The sequence below is a fragment of the Gopherus flavomarginatus genome, chromosome 6 (genome assembly GCF_025201925.1).
Source record: "Gopherus flavomarginatus isolate rGopFla2 chromosome 6, rGopFla2.mat.asm, whole genome shotgun sequence".
In the NCBI taxonomy this organism is placed as follows: Eukaryota; Metazoa; Chordata; order Testudines; family Testudinidae; genus Gopherus; species Gopherus flavomarginatus.
Genome location: NC_066622.1, coordinates 12,997,084 through 13,022,012, shown reverse-complemented (window position 1 = coordinate 13,022,012; position 24,929 = coordinate 12,997,084). Strand labels below are relative to the sequence as shown.

At 42.4% G+C, this 24,929-nt stretch overlaps 1 protein-coding gene across 13 annotated transcripts in view; it reads right to left on the bottom strand.

The window, feature by feature from the left end:
* Positions 1-24,164, bottom strand: part of LOC127053138 (neural cell adhesion molecule L1-like protein) — a 1,307,741-nt gene extending 1,283,577 nt beyond the window's left edge. For 7 of the 13 annotated variants that reach the window (XR_007774952.1, XR_007774953.1, XR_007774954.1 and 4 more), the window contains exon 1: positions 23,404-23,788. Coding sequence is in view for 6 of the 13 variants with exons in the window: in XM_050957282.1 (XP_050813239.1) it covers positions 23,404-23,600 (197 nt within the window). In the remaining 7 variants the exon portion in view is untranslated. Of the gene's footprint in view, positions 1-22,869; positions 22,888-23,403; positions 23,789-24,041 lie in introns of those variants that run through there. The other 6 variants (XM_050957283.1, XM_050957285.1, XM_050957295.1 and 3 more) reach the window with 5 other exon arrangements.
* Between the last annotated feature and the right edge of the window lie 765 nt (positions 24,165-24,929).

Genomic DNA, 24,929 nt, shown 5'->3' with positions numbered 1-24,929 from the left:
TGGAGGAGAGTGGGAGGAGGTCAGAGTGAATCAAAAATACATCCTGGAGTGTCAACTCAAAAAACCAGACAGCAATGCCCTCACCAGAGCGGAAAGGAACAGGAAGGTGCTAGTGCTAAGCCTACTAGCCTGCCTGGCTTTAAGGGCTTGCTCAGTCCCTGTGAGTTCTTGCTTTTCCCTTCTGTGAGCTCACAAGAGCCTCTCTGTCACTTCACATACAGAGTACTGACTTAGGGATTGCTGAAGCTCCAGTATAGCCAACCACTATCCATTTGCCCTTTTTGTGCCCACGTGTCTCAGTTGGCACATATGACTTCTTTGTTGCCAAGCCCAAATACTTAAAAATCAAGTCTGGCCTTGAAAAAATTGAGACCGTGTAATAAAGTTGAGTTCTTTTTACTTGGCTTCTTTGCCTTTACAGTTCATGTTTTCAGGCTGTTCTCTTCACTGTAGGTGCTCGACTCTGATTTTTTTTTAATGAAAGCAGATTTTATCACAATCACTCATTTCCTAGGACTTTATGAAAAAACCTGAAATATAAACAAGACATGATAAAGTTGTAAGAATTGAAAAAAGTGATACTTTGACCAGTGGGAAACAGCTTTGCATGAAAAGATAGCCAGTTTTACTGTTGCCTTGTCTCCCTCTTCATTTCTCTGTTTTGTTTCCTCTTAAAATTCTAGACTCTGAGCTCACAGTAGCAAAGGCCATTCATGTTTTACTTCGTTAAGTGCCTGCTATAATGGGGTCCTGAACTCTGATTGTGGACTCCAGGTGCTACAGCATCAGAACTAATAAACTATGTCTACTACTAGGTATAAAAGAGGTTTTAGAGCTATGTTATGTACAAGCATAAAGATATCCAAGATGTTATACTTTGGGCAAATAAGTCAAAATTCTTCAAATATAATGTGTTCTCATTGAAAATATCCTTTTATCAAAAAAAAATAGTTCTTGAAAAAGTGGAGGTTTTAAGCACTCTCTCTTTTTTGTAAGATTTTTCACATCATTTTAGTTTTCACATAAAACAGTTTTTGAAATTTCCATATACTGAAACCCATTTTTAGCAAACACAACACTTCATTAATAAAAATGTTGATCAAAATGTTTCACAAAAACAAATAAAATAGGTCTATTTTGAATCCTGTGAAACAACTCCCAATTCTGCAAATGTTTGTGATTTTTTTTTTGAGGGGTCAGCTCTAATGTTAATAGTTGGACTTACCACAGGTGAAACCTGATAGCTAATAAAGCTAGCACTAGTGTTCAGACAGAGAGAGGACTACCCTTTTTTAAATTGTCCTGAGATAAGGAAAAATCTAACTAGACAAGAATTCTTATGCACATCGCATCTCTCAAACCCAAAAGGTAAAAATAACTGTCTTAATACTGACAATAACCTCATTATGCCATTTGGAAAGTTTTCCAGACAGAACCTCTCATGGAACTTGCATTGCTAGGCTGGATTCTTTGCCCTGTTTAAAAAAAAATCCTGCATTTTAAATGGTATTATAAATCTCTAACATGAAAGAAGATGTAGGGAGAATGCAATTTCTTATCACTGGTCACAATCTCAACCTAGCTGAAATCTTGTAAATTATTGACAAGCTACTAAATCCAGTTTGACACATTTTGTTCTTTTATTTGGATACTGACACTTTCTTTTCTAGGTCAGTCAGTCACCTGTTTCTGGGTGATTCTTTGTCAAGTTTCAGGTGTCTTCTTTCAGCTGTTTCTAGACAGGAGGAGAATTCTCCTTTTTTGGAAAGATTCCACTTCTAATGAAATCCTGAACTGTTCAGGTCAAGAAATCCAACACTGGCCACAGATCTCAGATAGTAAAAATAATAAACACAGAGCAGAAGGAGCAGTCTCTTCTGTGTCCCTGGATCTCCAAGCAGGTAGCTTTTGAGCATGCTCCAAATAAAGTCTATACACTATATGAAAAGCCAAGCCTACCTCCTTCCTGTGTTTTGCTTTACTGCTAACTAACGTTAACAGAACCTCAGCCTCAGCCTAATCTTCCTCCCCAAACCTAATGTTTCAACAGTTTCTTTCGAGACTTCCCTGTCTCACACTACTTCCCTCCCACCAAAGGGTCACACCAGCCTCTCATATCATTAACAAGCCATTCCTGCCACAATGAGTCAGCAGTATTTACCAAGTAGCTTTCCACTGGGTTCTCGCCTAGTTAACAGGGTTGGTCAACAGAAGCACTGTGCATGCCTCAGAGACACTGACTCTAAGGGGCTTCTCACTCCCTATTTGACTTCTTTGCCCCCATACAGTTTTGAAGCTCTTCTGTTTCTTACACAAGCTTCTTGCTCTGTGCACTGTATTTGTTGCCCAAATACTTCCAAGGATCTTGTTTGAGTTGGTTAAAAAAATTCCACTATATTCCCTATTTTAACAAGTAATATTAATGAAAGTGGCCAAAGCAGTGAGCTGTTTAAATAAAATTATCCACAATGGGCGGGAGAGGAGGCTGTGCACTGGTAAACTCTGCCTCCCTTGTGGTCTAAATTTTGGCTTTCAGATCAGAGGGCAAATCATGTTCAAAAGTCAGTAGCATGGCAATAAACTACTTGTTCTAATGCCCACAATCACACGGACACAGCAATACCGTACTACTACAGAAAATGATCAGCAAGCACAAGATTTCTTTTCCTTGAGTCATGCTGAGAAATCTCTGCAATTTGTGGCTATGGTTTCTAGCCCTTCACATTTACTTTCTAATTTGAAATCATATCCTCCCTGTCAGAACATGCTTGGGGGCAAGCCGCTTATGAAAGGGGAAAGTTTGAATCTCAGTGTGTCTAGTCTGAGTCATAACATCTGCCACAATGAGCGTCTACTGCCAAATGCAGGAGTGCTCTTTAGTACAGTCCCTCTCATGAGATGGTCAGAAGGCACTTATCAGCCAGCAATGCCAAAATTGAGGTTATAGTCTTCCACCACTTCTTGGAGTTTCTGTACAAGAAGGACTAGCGTATTTTTTTTCCAAAAAGGAATACAAATGTATACACCCGGATTAGATGTAAAAAAATTCATATGCTTCCACATCAGGTTTCTTCATTTTTGTTTGTTTTCCTTTATGTAGAAAGCTGCCAGTACTCTGATTACTTTCCAGAAGGTAAGCTAATATCATATGTGGGACCCTGAGGCAAAAGCCAAGCCACTGCGCAAAACAATCCAGAAAATATATATAAACTAAATTGGGCTAAATTCACATAAGGATTTAGGCACCTAAATCCCAGAAACAGGCCACAGTGAGAGTCACAAAACCCCAGCTCATCTGCAACCAAACTGGTTGATGCCTAAATTCACTCAGTGCCTAAATTTGTGCTGCAAAGATTCCCTGGGTGCCTATGTTTCTTCCTCTGAGCAGGCCTCCAGAGGCCTAAGCCTCAGAGCTAGCATTGCCAGGCGTCCGGTTTTCAACCAGAATGCCCAGTGCCCTCTCCTGCACCCCAGGCCCCTCATCCCCAGCCCCACCCCAGAGCCCTCACCCCCTCCTGTACCCCAACCCCCCGTCCCAACCCAGTGAAAGTGAGTGAGGGTGGGGGAGAGCGAGTGACAGAGGGAGGGGGGATGGAGCGAGAGGGGGTGGGCCTCAGAGAAGGGGCGGGGCAGGGGTGTTTGGTTTTGTGCAATTAGGAAGCTGGTAACCCTGCTCAGAGGACAAACAAAGAAAGAGACAAGCCTCTGCCTAACTTGCCCAGGAGGCCTGATCTGGCAAGCATGCTCAGATCTCACCTACCAGATAAAGCCCATGTAGGTGAGCTTATATAGCTGGAAGAGAAGGCAGCTTTCCCTCATAACTTTTAGGGCAGTAGTTAAGCTATTCACCTGGGATGTGGGAGCCCCGTGTTCAAGTCCCTGTTCCCCCTGGGTGGGAGAAGGGATTTTACCTCCCTCGCCACTGATCTATAGGATATTCTGGTGGGGAGGGGGAGGTGTTATGGGTTCCTCCATGCCTTCTGTGAAGTTGTTGCACTGTGGCTAAATATGAAAGCATTAGGGGGAGTGGGCGGGGAGCAGGAGAAAGACAGACAGAGACTTTGTAGCCTGATAACTCAGAGCACTCATCTGGCAGACCCAGAAGCCAGCACCCAGGCTCTTTTTTTGTTTGTTTTTAAATTATTTAGCCACAGTGGAACAGCTTGAATGAGAGAGACAGAGGGCACTCCACAATCGAATATCCGATAGCCCAGTGGTTAGGACGCTCACCTGAGAAGTAGCAGATCCCTATTCAAATCCCTTCTCTCACCTCAGATGGAAGTGGGATTTGAACCAGGTGTCTCCCTCCTCCCAGGCAAGTACCCCAAACACTGCTCACGAGGGAGGGCCCTAACTGCTCACCCCCCACACACACTGCTTTTTGTAAAAACTGCAGTTGCCTAATGCTAAGAGAAGGTTTTTCCAGCTCAAGCAGGTGGGCTCCCTGCAGTCTGGACTCAGCAGCGAGGCTTAGCACACCCCCCCTCAGCTTACATCTCCCATTTGCTGCCTTAGTCAGGGAGCCTCCTAGTGTGCTGGCTTTTGTGCTTCCCATTCGGAGGCACCTGTCTCCCTCGATTCGTTCAACAAGGAGCCTAGGCTCCAAACTCAGGCTTTGTGATGCTCAATGTCACCATGCCAAAGTTTCTTTAGGAATCAAGCCCTATGTATTGCTTCTGTTTTCCAACTACTTTTCTTCTGGGAAATAGTGTAGTTCCAACCAAAAGAGCCACACAATGTAATTGTCAAGCTACTTTAAAATATTAATTTAATACAGAAATTGCTGTATTTTATTAGGTCAGTGGTCCAGCTAATCCAGTATCCTCTCTGTAACAGTGGTCATTACATTTTCCTCTGAAGCAGCCAGTAAGAAACCTTACGGGAGGCAGTTATGGAATAATCTGCCAGAGCAAAATTCTTCCCAAACCCCCTTAGTTAGAGGTTGATTTATACTCTAAAGCATGAGGATTTTAGAGGACTGTATTAGATTCCCTTAACTATTTTCAGTTGTATATAGGGTCAGAAGAACCTACGCTATTCAATGGCTCAAAGCCACTGTTTCTATGATTGAAATTTCTTAAACTTCACCTTCAGAAATATCTGTCAAACTTTTATTACGCTTTCAACATATTATTGGCAATTATAAAATGCAATAGTTCATACTTCTAAAAGACTGAATTTACCCAACAGCATTGGGTCCCTGGAAAGCTGTCAGTGCAGCAGAAGCACGGATTTTATTGTTTTTAAACAGCAAAACCTATATTTTAATGTAAAGTATCAGCTCAGTGCTCACTAATGGTCCAGAAAGCAAACAAGCTGATAGGCTGCTTGAAGAACGGGTTAGAGAAGAATAAAAATTATGGTATTATATGTACTGACGATAGGCCCTCACTTGGAATACTTGGGAGTTCTGCTATGTTCACCTTACCACCATAATGATGGAGTAGAAATGGAGAAGGATAGCAAAACATGACTGTATGCAAAGATTTCTGTAAGAGGCAAACAATAGGATTAGGACCAGTCATTTAGAAAGAAAAGCCTTAGAGAAGTCCCATGATTGAGGAGTATAAAATAATACATGGTATAGACAAGGTCACATGGGAACTCTATTTACACAGTGAAATTAGAAGATAGCAAATTTAAAGTGGGAAAATAAATTCACACTAATTAACCCACTGCACGTACTGCCACAAAACATTACTGAGACAAACCACAAACAGTTCAAAAAGAATTTGCGCTTTATATGGATAATCAAAATACCCACACTCAATAGGATAAAAATGTAAAAGAGTTATAACCTGTTTGTTTCTTAAGGCAAACACTAAGTGGTTGGAATTAAGGTGCACTTCCTCCATAGGCATGTTATTACATGACTGTCTATTATGGGGGCTTTACACTGTCTTTGAGTAACCTGGTATTGGTTACTATGAGAAACAGGACACTGGATTAGATGGTCCACTATTCAGATCTGTTATGGTAATTCCTACCTCTACATTCCCAAAGCAGTTCAGAAAGTAATGAGTTTAAAAACGGGTAGTGCAGTTTTGTGCTAAGCAACCCCATTCACACAGGTTTAGATGCTGTAACCTGTCAGAGAAGGGATATTGGCCAAATCATTCTATGCACTTCAAAAAGTACTATAGGATTAGAGCTCATCTTGGGCCTAATTTTAAAGCTCGGCCCACACCTAAACCCAACCCAAGCACCCCTGGCCTCAGCCTAAGAGGGTCGAGACGTTTTCAGACTCACCCCAAACCCGAGTCAACACTCCCACTGTCACCTCATCCATGGCGCTCAGCCTGGTGGGGGCTTCATGCTCCCCATGTCCCTTGCCCATGATCGGTCTCCAGCCTCCTCCAGCCAATGAGGTTCACTGCAGGAACCTCTGCATACCCCACGCCCACCAGCCACCGCCTCACCGTGCTGTGTGCACTATGGAGTGACGGGGCTGCAATTCTGTCACTCTCCAGCACACAGAGATCAGTAAAGTGGCACAAGCCGGCAGAAGCAGGGCATCCACTGCTGCACATATCTCAAAGGCAGGAAGAGGAGGAGCTCAGAGACAACCCATCCCCGAGAGAGTTGGGTTGTTTTCAGACCCGACCCCGACCCTTGCCATCAGTTCCCATAAGGTTCCAGTTGGGTTGCAAGGCTCCACATAGGATATTTGCCTGCCAGCTGATCAGATACCAGACATGGCCAGGAATGTTTCTCATAATGTTTCTTCCATAAAGCAAAACAACAACATACCACTTCTGTAATAATGCAAAGGAGTATCATCATCATGAGCCCAAGCTCTAGCATGGTACTGAAAGCTACCACCTTCTGGCCCAGAGCTATCAACCAACACATTTATACTTATACCAACATCAGGCACATCATTTGCCTTTTCTGTGTATTCCAAGTATATTCCACATCCTACTTATTCACAAATGTTATGATACATTACATGCCATTTTTGGTAGCCAATTCACACAAAACATGTAACTTATTTCCACAGAAAAGGTCCTGCAATAACTCCATCTTTAAAACCAAAAGCTTTCATGTAAGAAATATAACAAGTCACTACAATCTTTGGCTAATTGCTATGTTTTAGGTTTATGAGACATGAAAGAAAGCTTCTAGTTATTTTTCTCTGCCGAGCTGCTATAAGAATAAGTAGGCAATAATGCTCTCCTTCACTGAAGAAAAAAAAAAGTACAGGTGAAAAATGCCTAGAGTATCCATGTCCACACTTTGGGAAGGAGAACTTTCACAGTACAAGCCCTGATAAAATGATATGGTTTTCTTAAAGGACTTAATGGGCAACTGCCTATGTGGAAAAAGCACAAGGACTGAACCAATAATTAGCTCTGTACCTTGCATCTTCACCTAAGCATTTTCCTTTCTTACAATCTGGTTTCCAAACACAGAAGCAGCTCTGTAGCAATTTTAAGACAACGATCACCCATCTGAGACTATCATTATCTGAAACACAGTTGTGCTTCTGCCAAAAACAAGTCAAGGTTTCACTGTTCATGTGAAATTATTTCATAACGGGAGCTGGACAATCATATGCCACAGAGCAAACAGACAAAACAGCATAGATTTCCTTTCTGGGTTCTTCAAACAATTCATTCTTAGTGACTTCAAGAAGTCACATTCTAAAGAAAAAAAATCAGGAAGAAGTTGCAATATTTTATGGTACATAGCATTTCTGTCAATGGAATGAAGGGCACATCAGAATCAGCAATGGCAGCACACAGCAGAAAAAGCAACATGTGACAGATTCCAGGCAATGTGTGTCATGCCCTTCAGTTCTGGTTCATGGAGGCGAATGTCACATCCTACAATATGATGCAACCCTCCCCTTACATTATGTGCAAGCAATTTTGATTCCGCTGCCTTCTTTCATGCATGGCAGAATCTAGAAGTTAAACAATGGGAAAATATGGTTTTACTTGGGATTCGTTTCAGAAGTTTGTCAAACTGGGATATGGTCCATCGTCATTAACAAAGGATAGGGTCTAAAACTGCCCTGGTGCTTTTTACTTAGCACGAAACAGGAAATTCAGGCTCCCTCAACACTCTTGCCTTTACCTAGAACTAGTTTTTCCAAAGCAACTATTTTCCATATAACAGTGACAGGACGTGCTGTTCCAGCAAGCCAGTTTCTACTTCTTTTTCCCCCTCCTCTGCACTTCCCTTTTTCCTGTCCTTTCCACTGTCACCTCTAACATCTCCCACCATCCCCTATATCCTCTTACCCCAGCTATTCTGTCACTCTCCTAGAGGTTCTTCTAGCAGTAAATACTAACTGCAGAAGATCTCAAACCTGACACCTAGAAGCACTAGCAAATGCAAGGAGGACAGTCACCAGATATTTGGTCACACCATGAGGCTGTATATGAAAGCTGATGCTAGTAGAGTATCATACTTTCATAAGCACTCATCGTTGGCCTAAAGACTTCTATTAGTATACATCGTAAAATTCCTAAGGATCTGAATGGGAGACGAGTTAGGCCAACGATCAGTACTTTAAAAATATCAGCCTCAAACTGCTCTTAGCATGAAACACTAATAGCTCTTGTGAAACTTAACAGAAGTAGCAACACTCAGTGATCCTGAAAGGACAGTACATCATCCTCTCCCAAAGGGATAAAACACTGGGAGATGAAGGATATGAATTGTGGAACCAGGGTGCAGTCCCGTATCCTGAAATGAACTTGGCTTACACCACATATTTGTACTGGACTTTAGTTCATTTATTTACACTGTACCTGACTCAGGCAGAAAAAGAAACAAAACACTTGCACAGGAACAGATGAGTTTCATGCACTGAATTTTAGTTTGTGTATCTAAAATGTTCCAGGAACCATCCCCTTTCTCAGGGAAATTTTGAGTTTGGAGTTTTGGGTTGAAAGATGCATAAAACTCTAAAGGCCAAACACCTTACTATTGACTAGACATTAAAGGAGTTTACATGTGCATTGTTTATTCCAGTAAGTGCCTGGTATAAATAACAAAACAGAAAAAAGATAGTCCTTTCTATGGTAGTATTTGTATAAGGCTAAAATATTTACAAGCATGCTTAGCATACATTTTGGAGGAAGGCAGGATCCTACTAAAGTATTTGGGTTTTTTGTTTTTAATTTAGGCTGTCGCTGGCCTTGTGAATACACAGATATTTCAATATATTCTGATACAGAAGGTCAGACCTCAGAGGAGAGCGGAACATTTGTTGTTTGTTCTCCCTCACCCCGCCCCCAAATACATCTACACATATTTATGATACACAGAGAATTAAATTTTCATCTTGATGTGCAGTTGGAATTACATGAGGTTTCACTGCATAGTAATGATGAAGCAGACTGAAATACTGACAATGAAAACTGGCTGTACCAATAAGATAATTAGATACAAGGCTTACATACTCTCACTGACGTAAATCAGAGAGATCCCTTGGACTAAAGAAGGTGCAGGACTTGATTTTACATGGGTTTTTTTGGGAGTGCAGTGTATTCTGTAGTTATGCTTCTTTATTAAAACTATGTGCTGTATTAGAACTCAGATTGATTCTGATTTCCAGCAGTTCACTAGGATATAGCAGGAAATGAAGCTCAACTTTCCAATTACAGTACCTCCCAGCAGGTGCGCTCGGTTTGTGGTAGGTATTACCATAAAAGCATCTTCCAGCAGGGCATGTAGCATATTATTCAGATACAAACAATAGTATAATCAGGGATAATACAGTCCCAGATTTAGGTAAGTCTGAGTGATGGAAATGTGTGTTTCCCACAAATGTAGTAAAGACTCAATTTGTTGAGCTCCTGTTGATTTCAGTGGGAGTCCTGTGAATACTGGGATGGGTCCTGGCTTTGTATTAACTATGGGAGAGCAATTTAATCATTACCATTTTTACAGGTCACACAACAACAGTAGTGTAGTTACTTATCTGACTCAGTAAAAAATTGCACATAAAACATTCACTTTGATTTTTTTTTAATTTTCAGTCAGAACAGGATGCAAGTTTAAACCAAAATAGGACAGACATATCAAGCTTTTTATTTAAAAAAAAAAAGGTCAGTCTACAATAAGAATTCAAATGCAGCATGAACAAAATGCTTGCAGATGTGATGAGACTAATGTAGTATCCATGATACAAGTGGGCAGATTTCCAAATGGTGCAACTCAACTCAATCAACTTAAAAGATGCTATCGTGATTTACACTAGCTGAGAGTCTGGCCCACTAGATTTATTTTTCAAACTGCTCAAGTTGTAAGTTATATATTGTCACTGGTCTTGGGGTAAAATCCTAGCCTAAGTGATAATGGGAGTTTGGCTATTGACTCAATGAGACCAGGATTTCACCCTTAAGGTACATATACACTGGAATAAAAGGACCCAGGGCACAGCCGCGGCTGGCCCTGTTCAGCCGACTCAGGCTCACAGAGCTTGGGCTGCAGGGTTAAAAATTGCTGTGTAGATGTTTGGACTCAGGCTGGAGCCCAAGCTCTGGAACCCTGCCCCACTGTGGTTTCCCAAGTCCAAATGCTTATGCAGTAATTTTACCACTCCTCAGCCCGAGCCTGAACCAGCTGACCTGGGTCAGCTGTGGGTGTTTAATTGCAGTGTAGACGTACCTTTGGTTTCCATGTGTAATAAGTATTGATAGAAGTCATATAGATAAGCCACTGTTACATTATACCGACCACGCTTACTACTGCCACATCTTCATCTCCCAGGTGTGCTGGAACTATGGGTACTGCTACACCCCCCAGATTGAAGTAGTAACAACAAACACCAAATACATGGTTTCCATCATCAGCACCCTCACTATAAAAATTATTCCAGCACCCCTGCCATCTCCCCTAAGTGTCTGATAAAATAAACATTCTACGTTATATGGAACTGGGAACAAGCATCCAGTTACTTCTCCTCCCCTCCCTCCACCATCTATCCATAATTAGAGTTGCAATTTAAGTGAATGACTTTATAAGTATTATTCCCCCACACCAAATTCAGTCAACACCAAAGCAGTGATGCTCCTTGTGATGGGTTGGATCACAGAAACCAACTTTGGGATTGCTACTTGATGCGTTAAGACAACCCCAGTCTGAGCCAGTTTTCCCTGGAAGCTTTGGATTTCAGAACCCTGCCTGGTTCTGCCAGACATGCTAGCCTGCTATAGACCAGAGTCTGTGTTTGAACTACATCCCCCAAAAGCTGCAGACTTAACTAAAAACAGCTTAAGACATGTTCCTGTCTCCAACCACCAGATGCCAAGTTCCCAATGGGGTTCAAACCCTTAATAAATCCATTTTACCCTGTATAAAGCTTATACTGGATAAATTCATAATTTTTTCGCCCTCTATAACACTGATAGAGAGATATGCACAGCTGTTTGCCACCCCAGGTATTAATGCATACTCTGGGCTAATTAATAAGGAAAAAGTGATTTCATTAAATACAAAATGTAGAATTTAAGTGGCTCCAAGTAATAACAGACAGAACAAAGTGAATTACCAAGGAAATAAAACAAAACATGCAAGTATAAGCCTAATAGAGTAAGAAGACTGAATACAGGTAAAATCTCACCCTCCAAGATATTTCAATAAGCTCCTTTCACAGACTAGATGCCTTCCTAGTCTGTGTACAATCCTTTCCCCTGGTACAACCCTTGTTCCAGCTCAGGTGGTAGCTAGGGGATTTCTCATGACTGCCCTGCCCCCTTTGTTCTGTTCCACTCCCTTATATATCTTTTGCACAAGGCTGGAATCCTTTGTCCCTTTCTGGGTTCCCACCTTGCCTTCTAAATGGAAAAGCACCAGGTTAAAGATGGATTCCAGTTCAGGTGACATGATCCCATGTCACCGTAAGACTTCATTACCCACCTGCCAGCACACAGGAAGTCTTACAAGTAAACAGAGCCATGTACAGTCAATTGTCTGGGTTAATGGGAGCCATCAAGATTAATGACCCACACTTTGCATAATTACAATAGGCCCTCAGAGTTATATTTCATATTTCTAGTTTCAGATACAAGAATAATACATATAAACAAAGAGGATGATCACATTCAGATTATAAGCTTTGTAAGGATACCTTACAAGAGATCTTTTGCATGAAGCATATTCCAGTTACATTATATTGAAACTCATTAGCATATTTTCATAACATCATATAGAGTGCAATGTCATACTTCTGATGGACACTTCAGCTAGACTGACTCAAGATAAGTCACCCGGTAGCACAGGTAGTAGAGTATTTTCAGTAGCAGAACTTCATCTTACCAAAGATCAGATGAAGTGTAGTTTGGAACATGTTCAGGTCAAAATGCAAGACTCATAAGATCATCCCCCAATAAGGGCATTTTGGAAGGTCCAAATCACTACTGGAGAGAGATGAAGAAATGAAGCAGAATGCTGAGAGGAAAGAACTAGACCCTAATTGAGCAAGATACTTAAGTACATGAGTAGTCCTGATAAAAATCAAAAACAATTACTCATGTGCTCACATATCTTGCTGAAGCAGGATCCAGAGAGGAGAGAAAATAAAAACCTACCGAAACATGCACTGGGTTGTAAGCATATTGCGCACTCTGTTTAATTGCCATGTACCATTTAGATAGAACAGTGCACCAGAGTTATCAATAATAAATTACTGAAGAATTTTACAGTTGCTAATTTTTATCAGCAGCAACCCACATGAAAAATTCTGGATGTGAAAGTCTCTGTTTTGTTAGTCTTTGTAAGTTAGCCATTGATTTGTTCTGGCCTCTGAGGGCCAAATCCTGCTCTCCTTATCTTTGGTCTTATTTGAACAGACCAATTCTTCATTAAAGCTAACACCTTTGGGTAACTAGATATGGAAATTACAATAACAACCCAAGGTGAAGTGTTTTAAAGATGCCTCAGACTTGTAACAATGCAACATGCTGGAGACAAGCTGCATGATGCATTTTAAAAAGTGCACTTTCAAGCTACAGGAATATTCCCCAGGAGGCCAGCCCTTTCTTTTCTCTCTTTTAAAGTGCCGCAGAAGCACAACATGCAGCATTTGAGACTACTTCGTACGTGTTACTGGCTGAAAATCTGACAGTGAAATGCTATCAAACTGTAAACGCAAGAGGTGTGGGAGAGATATAGCTGGGTGGGAGAAAGCAGCAGAATGAAAGGGAGGTTGGCCCAATCCTGCAACTCACTCAAGTAATCTTACAAGAGTAACCTCACTGACTTTGACTGAAATTCTAGCCTGAGTACATTGTAGGATTTGACCTGTGGAATGTGCATGCTGAGACAACTAGTTTTTAATGATCATTCCAATTATAGGCACTTGGGATGGGATTTTCATAAGCTCCTAAATTACTTAGGAGCACCAGTCTCATAGAAAACTATTGAAAGTCAAGGGGACTGGAGTCCCTAAGTCACCTAAGTGCTTTGAAAATCTCATCCCTGTCTTGCATTTTACCACCAAGACCAAATATTTGAAGATTTGGGCTTGAACTTCCGTGCTATGTGCACATCTACTTCCTACCCAAGCAACCGCCAGTGAAATGCATACCCTTAATGTGGAATCACCATGTCCTCCAAGAGCTAAACATTTGGCCACCTCTAATCAAGATCAAAGGTTACAAATGAACTTATTCCATAAATGTGTGACCCTTATGTAGCCTCCTGCTCCCAGAGGATGGAGCAAGTTCCAGCAGCTACAGAAGGGACCGTCCCTGAGCAGTCAATAAAAGGCAGCTCAAAAAGGAAGCTGCAGAGATGTGAACACCCACGGAGCGAAGGAATTTCTTCCTCCTTACTATTCAGAATTCCCAAGCAGAGACACAGGCTACGTCCAGACTACCCGCCATATCGGCGGGTTAAAATCGATTGCTCGGGGATCGATATATCGCATCTCATCTAGACGCGATATATCGATCCACGAGCGCGCTTATATCGATTCCAGAACTCCATCAACCCCAATGGAGTTGCAGAATCGACAGGGAGAGCCGCGAACATCGATCCCGCGCGGTGAGGACGGGTGAATAATCCGATCTTAGATATTCGACTTCAGCTACGTTATTCACGTAGCTGAAGTTGCGTATCTAAGATTGATTTCCTCCCGTAGTGTGGACCAGCCCACTTTGAAGGAGAGGAGAAGCAGGAGGTAGGATGCCTGAAGAGGCCATAACAAGGCTACAGCTCACCTTTTCCCCTTTCCTTTCTCACAAAGCTTAGGTAGGAAAAGCTATTGAGGAGTTCGTCAACACTGGCTTGACTTCTGCAATTAGGGCATTACATTTTCTCAGTTCTGAGCTGTTCTTACATCAAGCGAGTTTTATGCCTTTCCTCCCTGGTGAGAATAAGCTACCTGAAAAAAACAGCTGCTGGTTTCTCAATCAGGTGGAAGGAAGAGCCCAGAGACTGAGTGTCAGGAAACATTCTGAAAGTTTGAGAATCCTAATGACACTGTTTTTGGCCAGTGGCACCCCTTTACAGTTGAGGAGGTTGCTTCCCCGTTGTTCAGCAATTGCTGTATAAACCCACGTCTGGTTGTTCCTTATTATAACACCAGCTGTCCATCAGGATCATTAATCATCTCTCACCTCATGGGTTGGTAAAAAGTCTGGTAGGTCAAGAGGCTGGTAATCCTAGCAAAGGACCAACAGTCTCTACCTTGAGATTAGCTCTGCCTGGAGTTCAGCTGCCTTTGTCCTTCAGGCTTTACTAACCCCTCTGCTGGGTTGGTAGGGGAATCCAGGCCCACCCTCAACTCTGCATGCCAGCCCAGGGATCCTGTGGGAAGCTGTTAGAACTGGTTTCTCCTGTTCCCTTACTACTTTCCACCATACCTCTCTTGTAGGCTTTCCCAGACACACAGTCTATGATCCTCTTTTTCTAGAAGTCCAGTTACCCAGGCAGCTTCCTGCCAGTCCATTGCTGAAGGAGCCTGCTTTCTGTGGTTCTCAGCCTCTTTGGCAGTCACCCCTCCCTTCCAACCTGCAGCCTTTCTATCGCCTCAGCTGTTGTAGGGCCACCATTCAGCCCCAGCTGAGGGGGCAACTCATCCCCCCTGTTAATGCTTTAGCAGATGGGACAGCATGGGGTCTGTACACCTCATGACAGAAGGCAACATGCCCTTGGCTCTCAAATAAGCACTAGCCTCTCTGGGGTGACCCATATTTGCACTGGGTAAATAATGAAAGCTAAGATTTATCAAATATTGTATTCAAAAAAAGTGTCCCAAAATTGTTCAAACACATGATTCAGCCACTACAGTCACAAATTATTCAGCTAATTCAATAGGCTGGAAAATATTAAAAAGTTCTGTGTCACCATTTAGCCTAACAGTATCACAAACACAAGGGAATTCATATGAACAACAATGAAGTCACCGTACTACTCACAGACCTAAAAACAGCTTCTAAACTAAAGCCTTGGTAATTCTGTCTGCATCTATGCAAAACCCTAGTGACTTCCATGAAGCTTTATGAGGGTCCTGCTGGATGGAACAGTTTGCAAGATCGGGGCCTGAGTTACGCTGATTAATATTAGCACAACTATAACACTGTATAATGATATAAACAGTAATGCTCATCTGGTAGAGAACATTTATAATGTATGGCTTCCCCCCTCCCTCTCCAGTTTCAAACTCCATCTCCTGTATTTGGGGATGGGGTGGAGAAAGGGAAACAAATACTTGGAAGCCACATCTACAGGGCAGGGCACAAAACAATCTTCAACAAATATTAAAACCCCATAAAAGTCCACTGTATTTCTAATTGTGTTGAATGTCTGGTACATTTACCCGGAGGAAGCAAGGGAAATAAATTGGAGATCTTGAGTCAACACCATTTTTTACCATGCACATTTACCTAACATACACAGGCAATTACTGCCACTACATACACACATAAGGCATTTGTGCATGCAAGTGCATGCAAAAATCAGGTGCAAAAAAAGAGCAAACAACAATTCTTTTTGTGTTTGGGCCTCAGCTTCATAGGAGAAAATAAAAAAATTCAAACCTTAAATGATGCTCAAATGTCAGACAGCACTAGCATTAAAGACAGAAATGCTTGTAATAGGCTTTTCCTAGAATGTGAGTAATACTTTTTTCTCAATAAGTGTCAGGAATCAGGGCCTGCAGCAGAATCAGTCTCCCAGCAACCTAAGGAGTGCAGCAGGCCATCTGATTGGATGCACTGCCAGATTGGTTGGAAGAGTCAGCAGACCAGCTCTCAAGTTGCAGTTCAGCAGCTACTCAAAGCATTTGCCTATGGCCATAACAACTCCTCTGCCTGCTTGTTCCTAGCCCTGCTCCAGTTTTGCCTCACTCTGGGTAACCTGGTTCTGACCACGGACTCAGATTCTTGACTCTGGCTAGGACCCTTGGCTCTGGCACCTGGCCTCTGATTCCTGGCTACCAATGCCTGCTCCAACCAGCAGGCACAACTGTCCATGTCTCAGTGATTGACAAGAAGGACTAAATGCCTTCAGTGGTAGTGTACCTTCCTTTACTACTTTAGGTACTGGGGCTATTCTTAATTCCTCAGAGGAATGTATACAAATACCTTGCTCTTTGGTTGTCACAAAATGATACATTAGGCATTATGTGCTACCTCCTATAGTCCACCAGATTCCATTACCACACCCAGCCTATTTGGCTGCATCAGGTTCTCCACAAGGACATCAAATGTGCTTGGTCAGGAAGTCACATGAGGGATCAGAATTGTTCCAGGAATGGGGAGATAACAGATACAAAGTAACAGACAGCAATTCCGTACATTAACAAGGAATGCTCTGCAGATGAGACTGTCATGTTTTGAGGGGATTTTTCCCCCTTAACAATAAAGATAAGGAGACTTAATGAGCTAAAAATATCCATATCCATCCACATAAGACTACTACGATCTGAGGCCTTATGATTTTTCACTGGTTTGGGGCTTTAAGCTGTTACAGCAGTGTTTTTGTGTGTGATTATTTTTAACTGTGGTTTTATTTTGCAGAGTTCAGATCTGTCCGTCTACCTTTGAAATTTCCACTGACCTTGATGGGAGAACTAACAGCAGAATGATGCCAGGATCTAGTCCAAAGTTTCTTGCTATGCATACACCTAGGTTGTTTGGAAACATGACCACGTGTACATAGTTTGTAATATACTCCTGCAAGAATGGTTTTATTAACTCTTATTTACACATTCTGGGAGTTAATCATGGAAGTGGACCCAAAACATGTGGACATTAATGTGATTATTATGTATACTGTGAAAGCATGTGTGAGCACCAGTCATGGACAAGGATCCCGTTGTGCTAGGTGCTGTAAAAACACAGAACAAAAGACAACCCCATCCCTAAAAGCTTTCAGTCGAAGCAAAAGAAACATTATTGTAGCCACCATATCTCTGATTTTCACCTCAGTACACCCCCACATGGATTATTTTTACTAGGAGCAAGAATGATCAGCAGGGGTGCTCAAAACCCACAGGGATAACAGCGACATAAGTATACAGATAAATAGTGGGGATGTACAATTCACATTGAGATCAATGGATACATACTCACACAGATATAAACACTACCATCCAAAGTCACTAAGGTCCACCCTGGAAAATCTCTCCATGATTCCAGCCAGGGGCCACACGTGGAGAGCTCTCTCCACAGGTTTTGATTTTAGCCTGAATCTAAACAGAAGTGTCTGCCCAGCCTTCTACCCCGTACCAGGTGGTTTTGGCATTGTTGATCAATTGAATAGTCAATTGCTTGACCACACCTTAGTTCATTATGAAATATATTTGAAACCAAATAATCTCAGATAGCTTGATTGTTATAAGCTGACAATATAGTACGGAGAAAAGGTTCAATACAATACCGGTCTCCGGAACTCTGTCTCATAAGCAGCATTGTTACATTTGCCTTGCACAGAAGGTGTGCCCTCAAAGTTACATCCCTAAAGTCATCTTTTTATACCCAACCTGTTCACAAAGAAAAGGTTACTGAGTGCAACATCTGAAACTAAACTTAACCAATCAGCTTTCCATCTTGTTTTTGTGGTACCGTAGTGTATACCTTATCTCTTCGTTATGAACAAATACATTTCTAGTACCAAGGGGCATGAGGACACCTCCTAGGTTTGTACCAGTGTAGAATATTCATATATCTTGTCCTTTTCCTTTGGGACATTCAAATGCTGTCCTAGGAGACTAACTCCATACCCCTTCCTATGGGGAAACACTTTTTGTCCTGATCCAGATCCATTTTTCTATTTACTTAAGCGAAAAGCTTACGGCAACTAATGCGAAGTGTTATGGGATACCTGATGTGGGTGAACAGAATTGTAGGGAAAGTATTATACATTCAATTAACGTCCCAACACTTTTATTAATAAGATGCCCAACATCTAGGGATTGGCTAACGGGGCGTGCAAAAGCACATAGATAGCCGCAATCAGGCCATATACCATATACAGTAGAACCTCAGAGTTACCAACACCTCAGGAATGGAGGTTGTTCTTAATTGAATAAAACGTTATGTTTTTTCTTTCAAAAGTTTACAACTGAGCAGTGACTTAATACAGCTTTGAAACATTATGCAGAAGAAAAATACTGTTTTTAACAATCTTAATTGAAATGAAACAAGCACAGAAACTGTTTCCTTACCTTATCTATTTTTTTAAATTTTACATTTTTTTAAAAAAAGTAGTTTACATTTAACACAGTACTGTACTGTATTTAGAGGGGGGAGGGTTGAGAGGGGTGAAAGTAACTTAAAAGTCTTACCAGTACAGCGGCCCGGCTCTGGGCCCCCATAAGGGACAGGACCTTGGGCAGAAGGGGTGGTGCGAGGGGTCAGCCTCGCCCAGCCACCGCCACCTGGAGCTCCAGCGGCGATTTAAAGGGCCCGGTGCTCCAGCTGCTGCCGTGGTAGTGGTGGCTGGAAGCCCCGAGTCCTTTTAAATCACCGGACCCAGGCCAGCTGCCCCTTTTGCTCCCCCATCTCAGTGGCCCTGGGGAGGGCAAAAGGGGCAGGGATGTTAAAGTGCTGCTGCAACAGTGCTTCAAGGACCCTACTGGCAGGGCCGCCGACTGGGGGGAAGGGGACAAAAGGGGCAGTGACGTCAAAGTTTAACATCAGCTGCATACAGGCCTGTACTAGCGGCCACTTCTTACCAGTACACTGCCCACTTTCACCTGGGGCAAGGGAGAGTGTGCGTTTCTCCGCTGCTGCCTGATTGCGTACTTCTGGTTCCAAATGAGGTATGCTGTTACGGGTCAGTTCATAACTCTGGTGTTCGTAACTCTGAGTTTCTACTGTATCAATACATATAAGGAGGCAGAAATATTTTAGTGAGGAACCCTTCACACTGAATTTACTGACTTCTCTTCAATCAAAATCTGAACTTTAGTTTTACATTGAATCCCTTTTGTTTTGAATTCATAATATATAATTCAATTTGGATCTATTTAAAAATGATACACAAAGCAGTTTTCTACATTCCATATGAAGGAATTATGCATCTAGAGTATAAGCCTGTATCTTGCCATTATTTCAGATACAGGAACTCCAAGTGGAATTATGGGAGTTTTGATCACCAAAAAACAAAAACAAACATTGGATATTGTCTTCAAGACACTCTTCAAAAATAATGGCCCAGATTCTGAGTGTTATTGAGAAGAACTATATTATAATGTCTTGTTAGATGTTGAGCAGAAAGCAGTTCGTTAATCGTACAATACATTTTTAAAAATAGGTTATATCTTTGTTACCTGCTGTAATTTAGACTGTCTATGTTTATCTTTCTTTCACTTTGCTGAATCCTAAATCTGTTATTTCCTTTGGACAAAGCAATACACAAAATGCATCTTAAAAAACAAATTTCTGCTACTGGGGACTGCCAAGCAAAGTTCTCCAGTCATATGAACTACAGGATGTGCCAAACTGCCCCGATATAATTCAGATAATCATCAACCTGCATGTTCCATGTTATGTTCCATTTAGTCATAATGAAGTATGATGTAACTCAACATGACCTATCAGGACCTCACATTTCAAGACAGCATGACAAAAAGCATTCAGTGGATGAGTTTCTTTGTTGGGATTATGCTTCCCACTGATGGTTTCCTTTCAACAGATGTCTGACTGAGAAAGGACAAATATTTAATTGCAACTTATAAACACCGAGTATATCAAATTCTGAGTTTCCAAGTAGCAATGGTAGTAATGATTTTTTGTCCCTTCCCTGCTTTTTCAAACACATTCTGCTACCCAGCTTCAATACTAGAGTAAGGCACATCATTTTCAGTAACATATAATCTGAATTAGTTATGGTGAGGCTTTTGTACTGGCAAAAAATGATGTTTAACTAAAACAGAATTTTCTAGTTTACTGGACAAATACCAGAAGAAAATTGTGGAATCATGTGGGGTTGCTAAGCAACCAATAGTTCCAGTGTCACTTGTTTGTAATCAATTCAAGTCATTCATCAGGCTCTGAAGCACCATGCTAAGGAATTCCAACAAATTTGTTCCTTGGGAAAGCCAGAGACTTCCTGCAACACAACAACACTTTCATTCTTAGAAGATAAATTTAGATGTTCTTTTGATGAAATGCGATCTGTTAATTCATTATTCTTAACATACTACTAATGGGCAAAGCTTTAATTAACTAACCACACCATTATAACACATGCAAGATAAAATGGAGTAATTAGTACTGCTTAAAGTAGTCACTATACTCTCCCACTGGGAAAATGAAGACGAAAGCTTCCTTATCATGCAAACAGTTGTCCACAAAAATCACTATATGTAATTTGCAGCTAGCTTTTGTTGATTTTTTCCCCCAGTGATATGTGATAAATTACATTTTTAATAGCTAACAAAATGGCTGCAGTCCAAACCACACTAGGTAGACCTAAAATGCTGTGAATAATATAATCTTCATTTAAAGAGAATGCTCATCTCTGGGCTTTCTGGAATAAATGGACGTACTATTATGGCTTCACTCATTAAGTTTAATTACAAATGTGGCACATAGTAAATGCCCATAATAATTGCATTCTCTATAGACAGCCAGTGAGTTAAGGATAAAACTGCTATCAAAATGCACATAATTGAAAACATTGTATCCTTACTGTCTTGTTTCAGTCTCTGGTTCAGAATTCAATGCCTCATATTCTGATTGTTTAAAATGTATTGTATTATCAATTTCAAAGTGTGAATGTAAAAGCTATGCTTATATTTATGGTAAGACCAAATTGCTTACATTTTTTTGGACATGAGCATTTTCCAGAATTTTCATACAAATCCTGCAGTTTTTTTCTCTCCTGTATTGCTTGCATAAATTATTTTGTCCCATGCCTTGCCCTTATCATAGGACCTGGTCTTGTAATCAACTTACTCAGGCAAAACTCCCATTGACAATAAAAGGACTCATGCTTGAGTAACTAATACAGATTCACAAGCCTTTTCAATTCCATTAAAAACAATTTGCCTTTCTGAGAGCAAATCATTCAGTAATTTTGAAGTCACCACAAAAGGTCATATTAGGACATCAGTGATATATCACATTATTCATTTTAGGGAGGATTTTTGTTTTTATTCTATATTTTTCCTTTACAGGATGCTGACCAAATTTGGAAACAAAATTTTGTTAAGTAAATAAAATCTGCATGCAAAGGATCATGGGTTATAATGTGCCAATGAGCAAATGAACAACTCCAATAAAGCTATGACACCAATGTTTTCAAATTTGGTCAACATCTTTTTAAAAAATATATAGAATATTCATTTTAGGGAGTGTTTTTTTTAAATGTATAAGTCACTATCTTTCTGAGTAATACTAGGGGGTCAATTCATTCTATTTATTCAGTAGTGCTCAGTGGTGCTTATGACGTTCTTCCAAATACAAGTCCATTAACACTTACTTTCAACAACATAATTTAACTTTGCCAGATAAAATAGAAATCCAGAGTCAAACAAAATGAGATTCGTCAAATCACTTGTGCAATTTCCCAACAATGTGTATCAGACTCAACTACTTCTAATTACTAGAAATAAAAACATTTGCATATATATGGTTTACCTGTTAATGATGTATGAAAATGTACTGCATTTTCAGACATGATTTTACAACTTATCTGTCCACCTGCCTAAAACATGTCATGTCAAAAACTTGAACCAAATAATGTTAGTGATGAGCTGTGTGAGAAAAGGCAAAGGCTTGTGTGTGGGCCGTTGGTTAATTTATTCTACTACATTGCATAGAAGCCTACTGAAATTATGCAATCAGAAAATGTAGGTGGAATCACTTATTAAATAAAACTTTGTGGTTATCAAAATTATTATAAACAGGTGCATCTTTTGATTAATGGTATTCTCATTGTACAATCCAAGTTATTAAACTACCACACATCACTAATACCTATAGGTTCTTGCATTTCTCCCTACTTTGGGTGAATTCATCTACATTTTACTGCAAAGATGAATTACCACAAGTCTAATGAAAGATGTTAAACGTTTGTAAGAAAAAGAGATGACCATTGGGGGGGGGGGGAACCCAACATGTCCCTCCCACCCACCACCACCAAAAGAATCTGAAAATATATATCCCCCAAGAAAACTTAAATTGAGGCTTTCAAACTTGAACTTTCACAAAGAAGTGTGAAATTCAGAAGAAACAATCCTAAAACTAACGGTCGCTTCAAGCTATTTGTGTTTGTGATCTTGGATACATAGATACAAAATTGATCTTTTCTTCGCCTGCTATTTCTGCTGAAAGTTTCCCCTTGTGTTCTAGAGCTCTGCAGTGCAAACTTTCGCTGGGCAACAGTTTTGCACAGTGTCACACAGCATGCACTTATAAAAAAAACTGCATCTAAAGTGCCTGGACAATAAGGACAGACCATCTCAAAATGCCTCCGACTCAGGAAATGTGTAATTCATGTGTTGCTCCCCACATGTGTGAGGTGACGATCTCTGTCCTAGAGCCACTGTGAAGCGAAGCCAAAGAGCAAAAAGACTCCAAAGCCCAACTAAGACCTGCCAACCCAGCTCCCTCGCACAGCGGTACTGATCTGAGTCCCCTTGGTACTTGCCAAGGCTCCAGCGAGCGTTAAAGCGTTTGCATCCAGCTAATCAAGCTACGCCGCGGCTGGGGCTTAACTCCAGCCCAGCTGCTCTGTTGCAGGGAGCCCCGGTTTAACACACACACACGATGTTTCAGTGCAATCAGCTGCTTTCCGAGCGCTTTAAACCCCCTGCCTCAGCATCCCCCCATCTCCTTGCCTCCCCCCATCGGATCTGATGTTTCCCCGGGCAGATCGGCTTCTTCGCAAGAAAAGAAACCAACTGACCTCAACCTCCTGTCAAAGAAAAATGCCCCCACCCCACTTCCCACCTTCCACCCGCGCCCAGCCACACCCCTACCCAACCAGTACCTGGGCTTGCTGGTCCCCCGCCGGGAAGAGCCCGGAGTTCGCAGGGGAAAGCGAGAGGCGCCGGGCTGGGGCTGCGGTTCGTGGGCAGCAGCTCCCCCGTCCCAGCGCTCCGAATTAATCACTTCACCTCCCTCCCCCCGCAGCCAAAAAACGGGGAAACGCGCTGAAAGGAAGGAGGCTCCCTCCGTGACCGGCATCAATATCTCCTTCGGCGGAGCTTCCCGGGAGCCATGGCAACGAGCCCCGAAACCTCCCAAATCTCCCCCGGCTTCGCGCACACAGACTGGGGCTGGCCCAGCAGCTCGCGCTCCCCACCACCCGCACAGGCAGGGGAGGGTGGCAGCCTGCAGCTCCCCAGCACACGCCCCTCTCCAGCAGCGGGAAGCTGTTGCCTTCCTCCCGAGGGATCTGGGGCAGCCTCAGCAAAGCCAGAGCCAGCCCCGCATAAAGGGGGGCGGCGGGGAGGGGGCAAATTCCTCCCCTCCACCCGATTCAGCTGCAAGGCGGGGAGCAGTTTGCAAGGCAGCCGGAGCCCCCACTCCCACTCTAAGGCTCCCCACCTGATGCAGCCGCTCCCTCGGGCCGCGGCAATCCGGATCAGCGGCCGGGCTGAGCCGCGGGAGGGCAGCGAGCCGTACCTTGGGAAGATCGGGGATCCCCTGGCTCTAGCGCTGGGTGCCTCTTCCCTCGGCTGAGGCTCACCCCTCTCTCCGGGCAGGCTGTGGCTAAGTGCCTGTCTCCTTCCCCAGCTGCCAGAGGGCGAGGAGCGCAGGGCGCCGTCCCAGCATGTTCACACTTTCCCCTTCCTCCTCCTCCTCCTCCTCCCTGGAGGCTTGGGAGCCCGTGGAGAGCGGGGAACAGCGAGCCCAAACTCCCTGGGTGCTGGCACAGTTTCTACAGTGAGGGTGCTGCTACTGGAGCCCACCCATTTGGTGTCTGCTATTACTATTCCAGCCAGGGATGCAGCAGTACCCCCAGCACCCCTGTGGAGATGGAGATGCCCGAGGACCCCCCTGATAATCAGGGGCCAAGAGCTGAGAGCTACAACAAGGGACCTTTGGGGCCTATGTTAAGGCCCCAGCTTCAGAAGCCCCTGAGATGCGGTGCCCCAGAGACCACCACCAGAAGACACAATGGCATATTCTTGACCGCAAGTGGTTAGGTCCTCTTCAATAACTGTACCCATGGATGGCACAACCGAAAACCGCAGTTTACATATAACTGGAAGAAAAGGGACAAAATCAAGAAAAGGAAAATAATGGCTGAACTGGGAGGGAGGATGACAAACCAACTGGCAAGACTCTTCAAATAATGGACTGAACTACCAAGGGAGGCGGTGGAGAGCCCACTACCTAAGTTAATTAAATCACTGGGACTAAATATAACACCAGACTCTCTTCTTGCATCTAAATCAGACCTCTCCCTTTTCCACCAGAGACAAAACTTTATACCCTCCTCATAAAAGGCAGGTGCTGTAAGCAATTATTATCATAGCAGATTCGTTAAATTCAGAGTGTTCTGAAAGT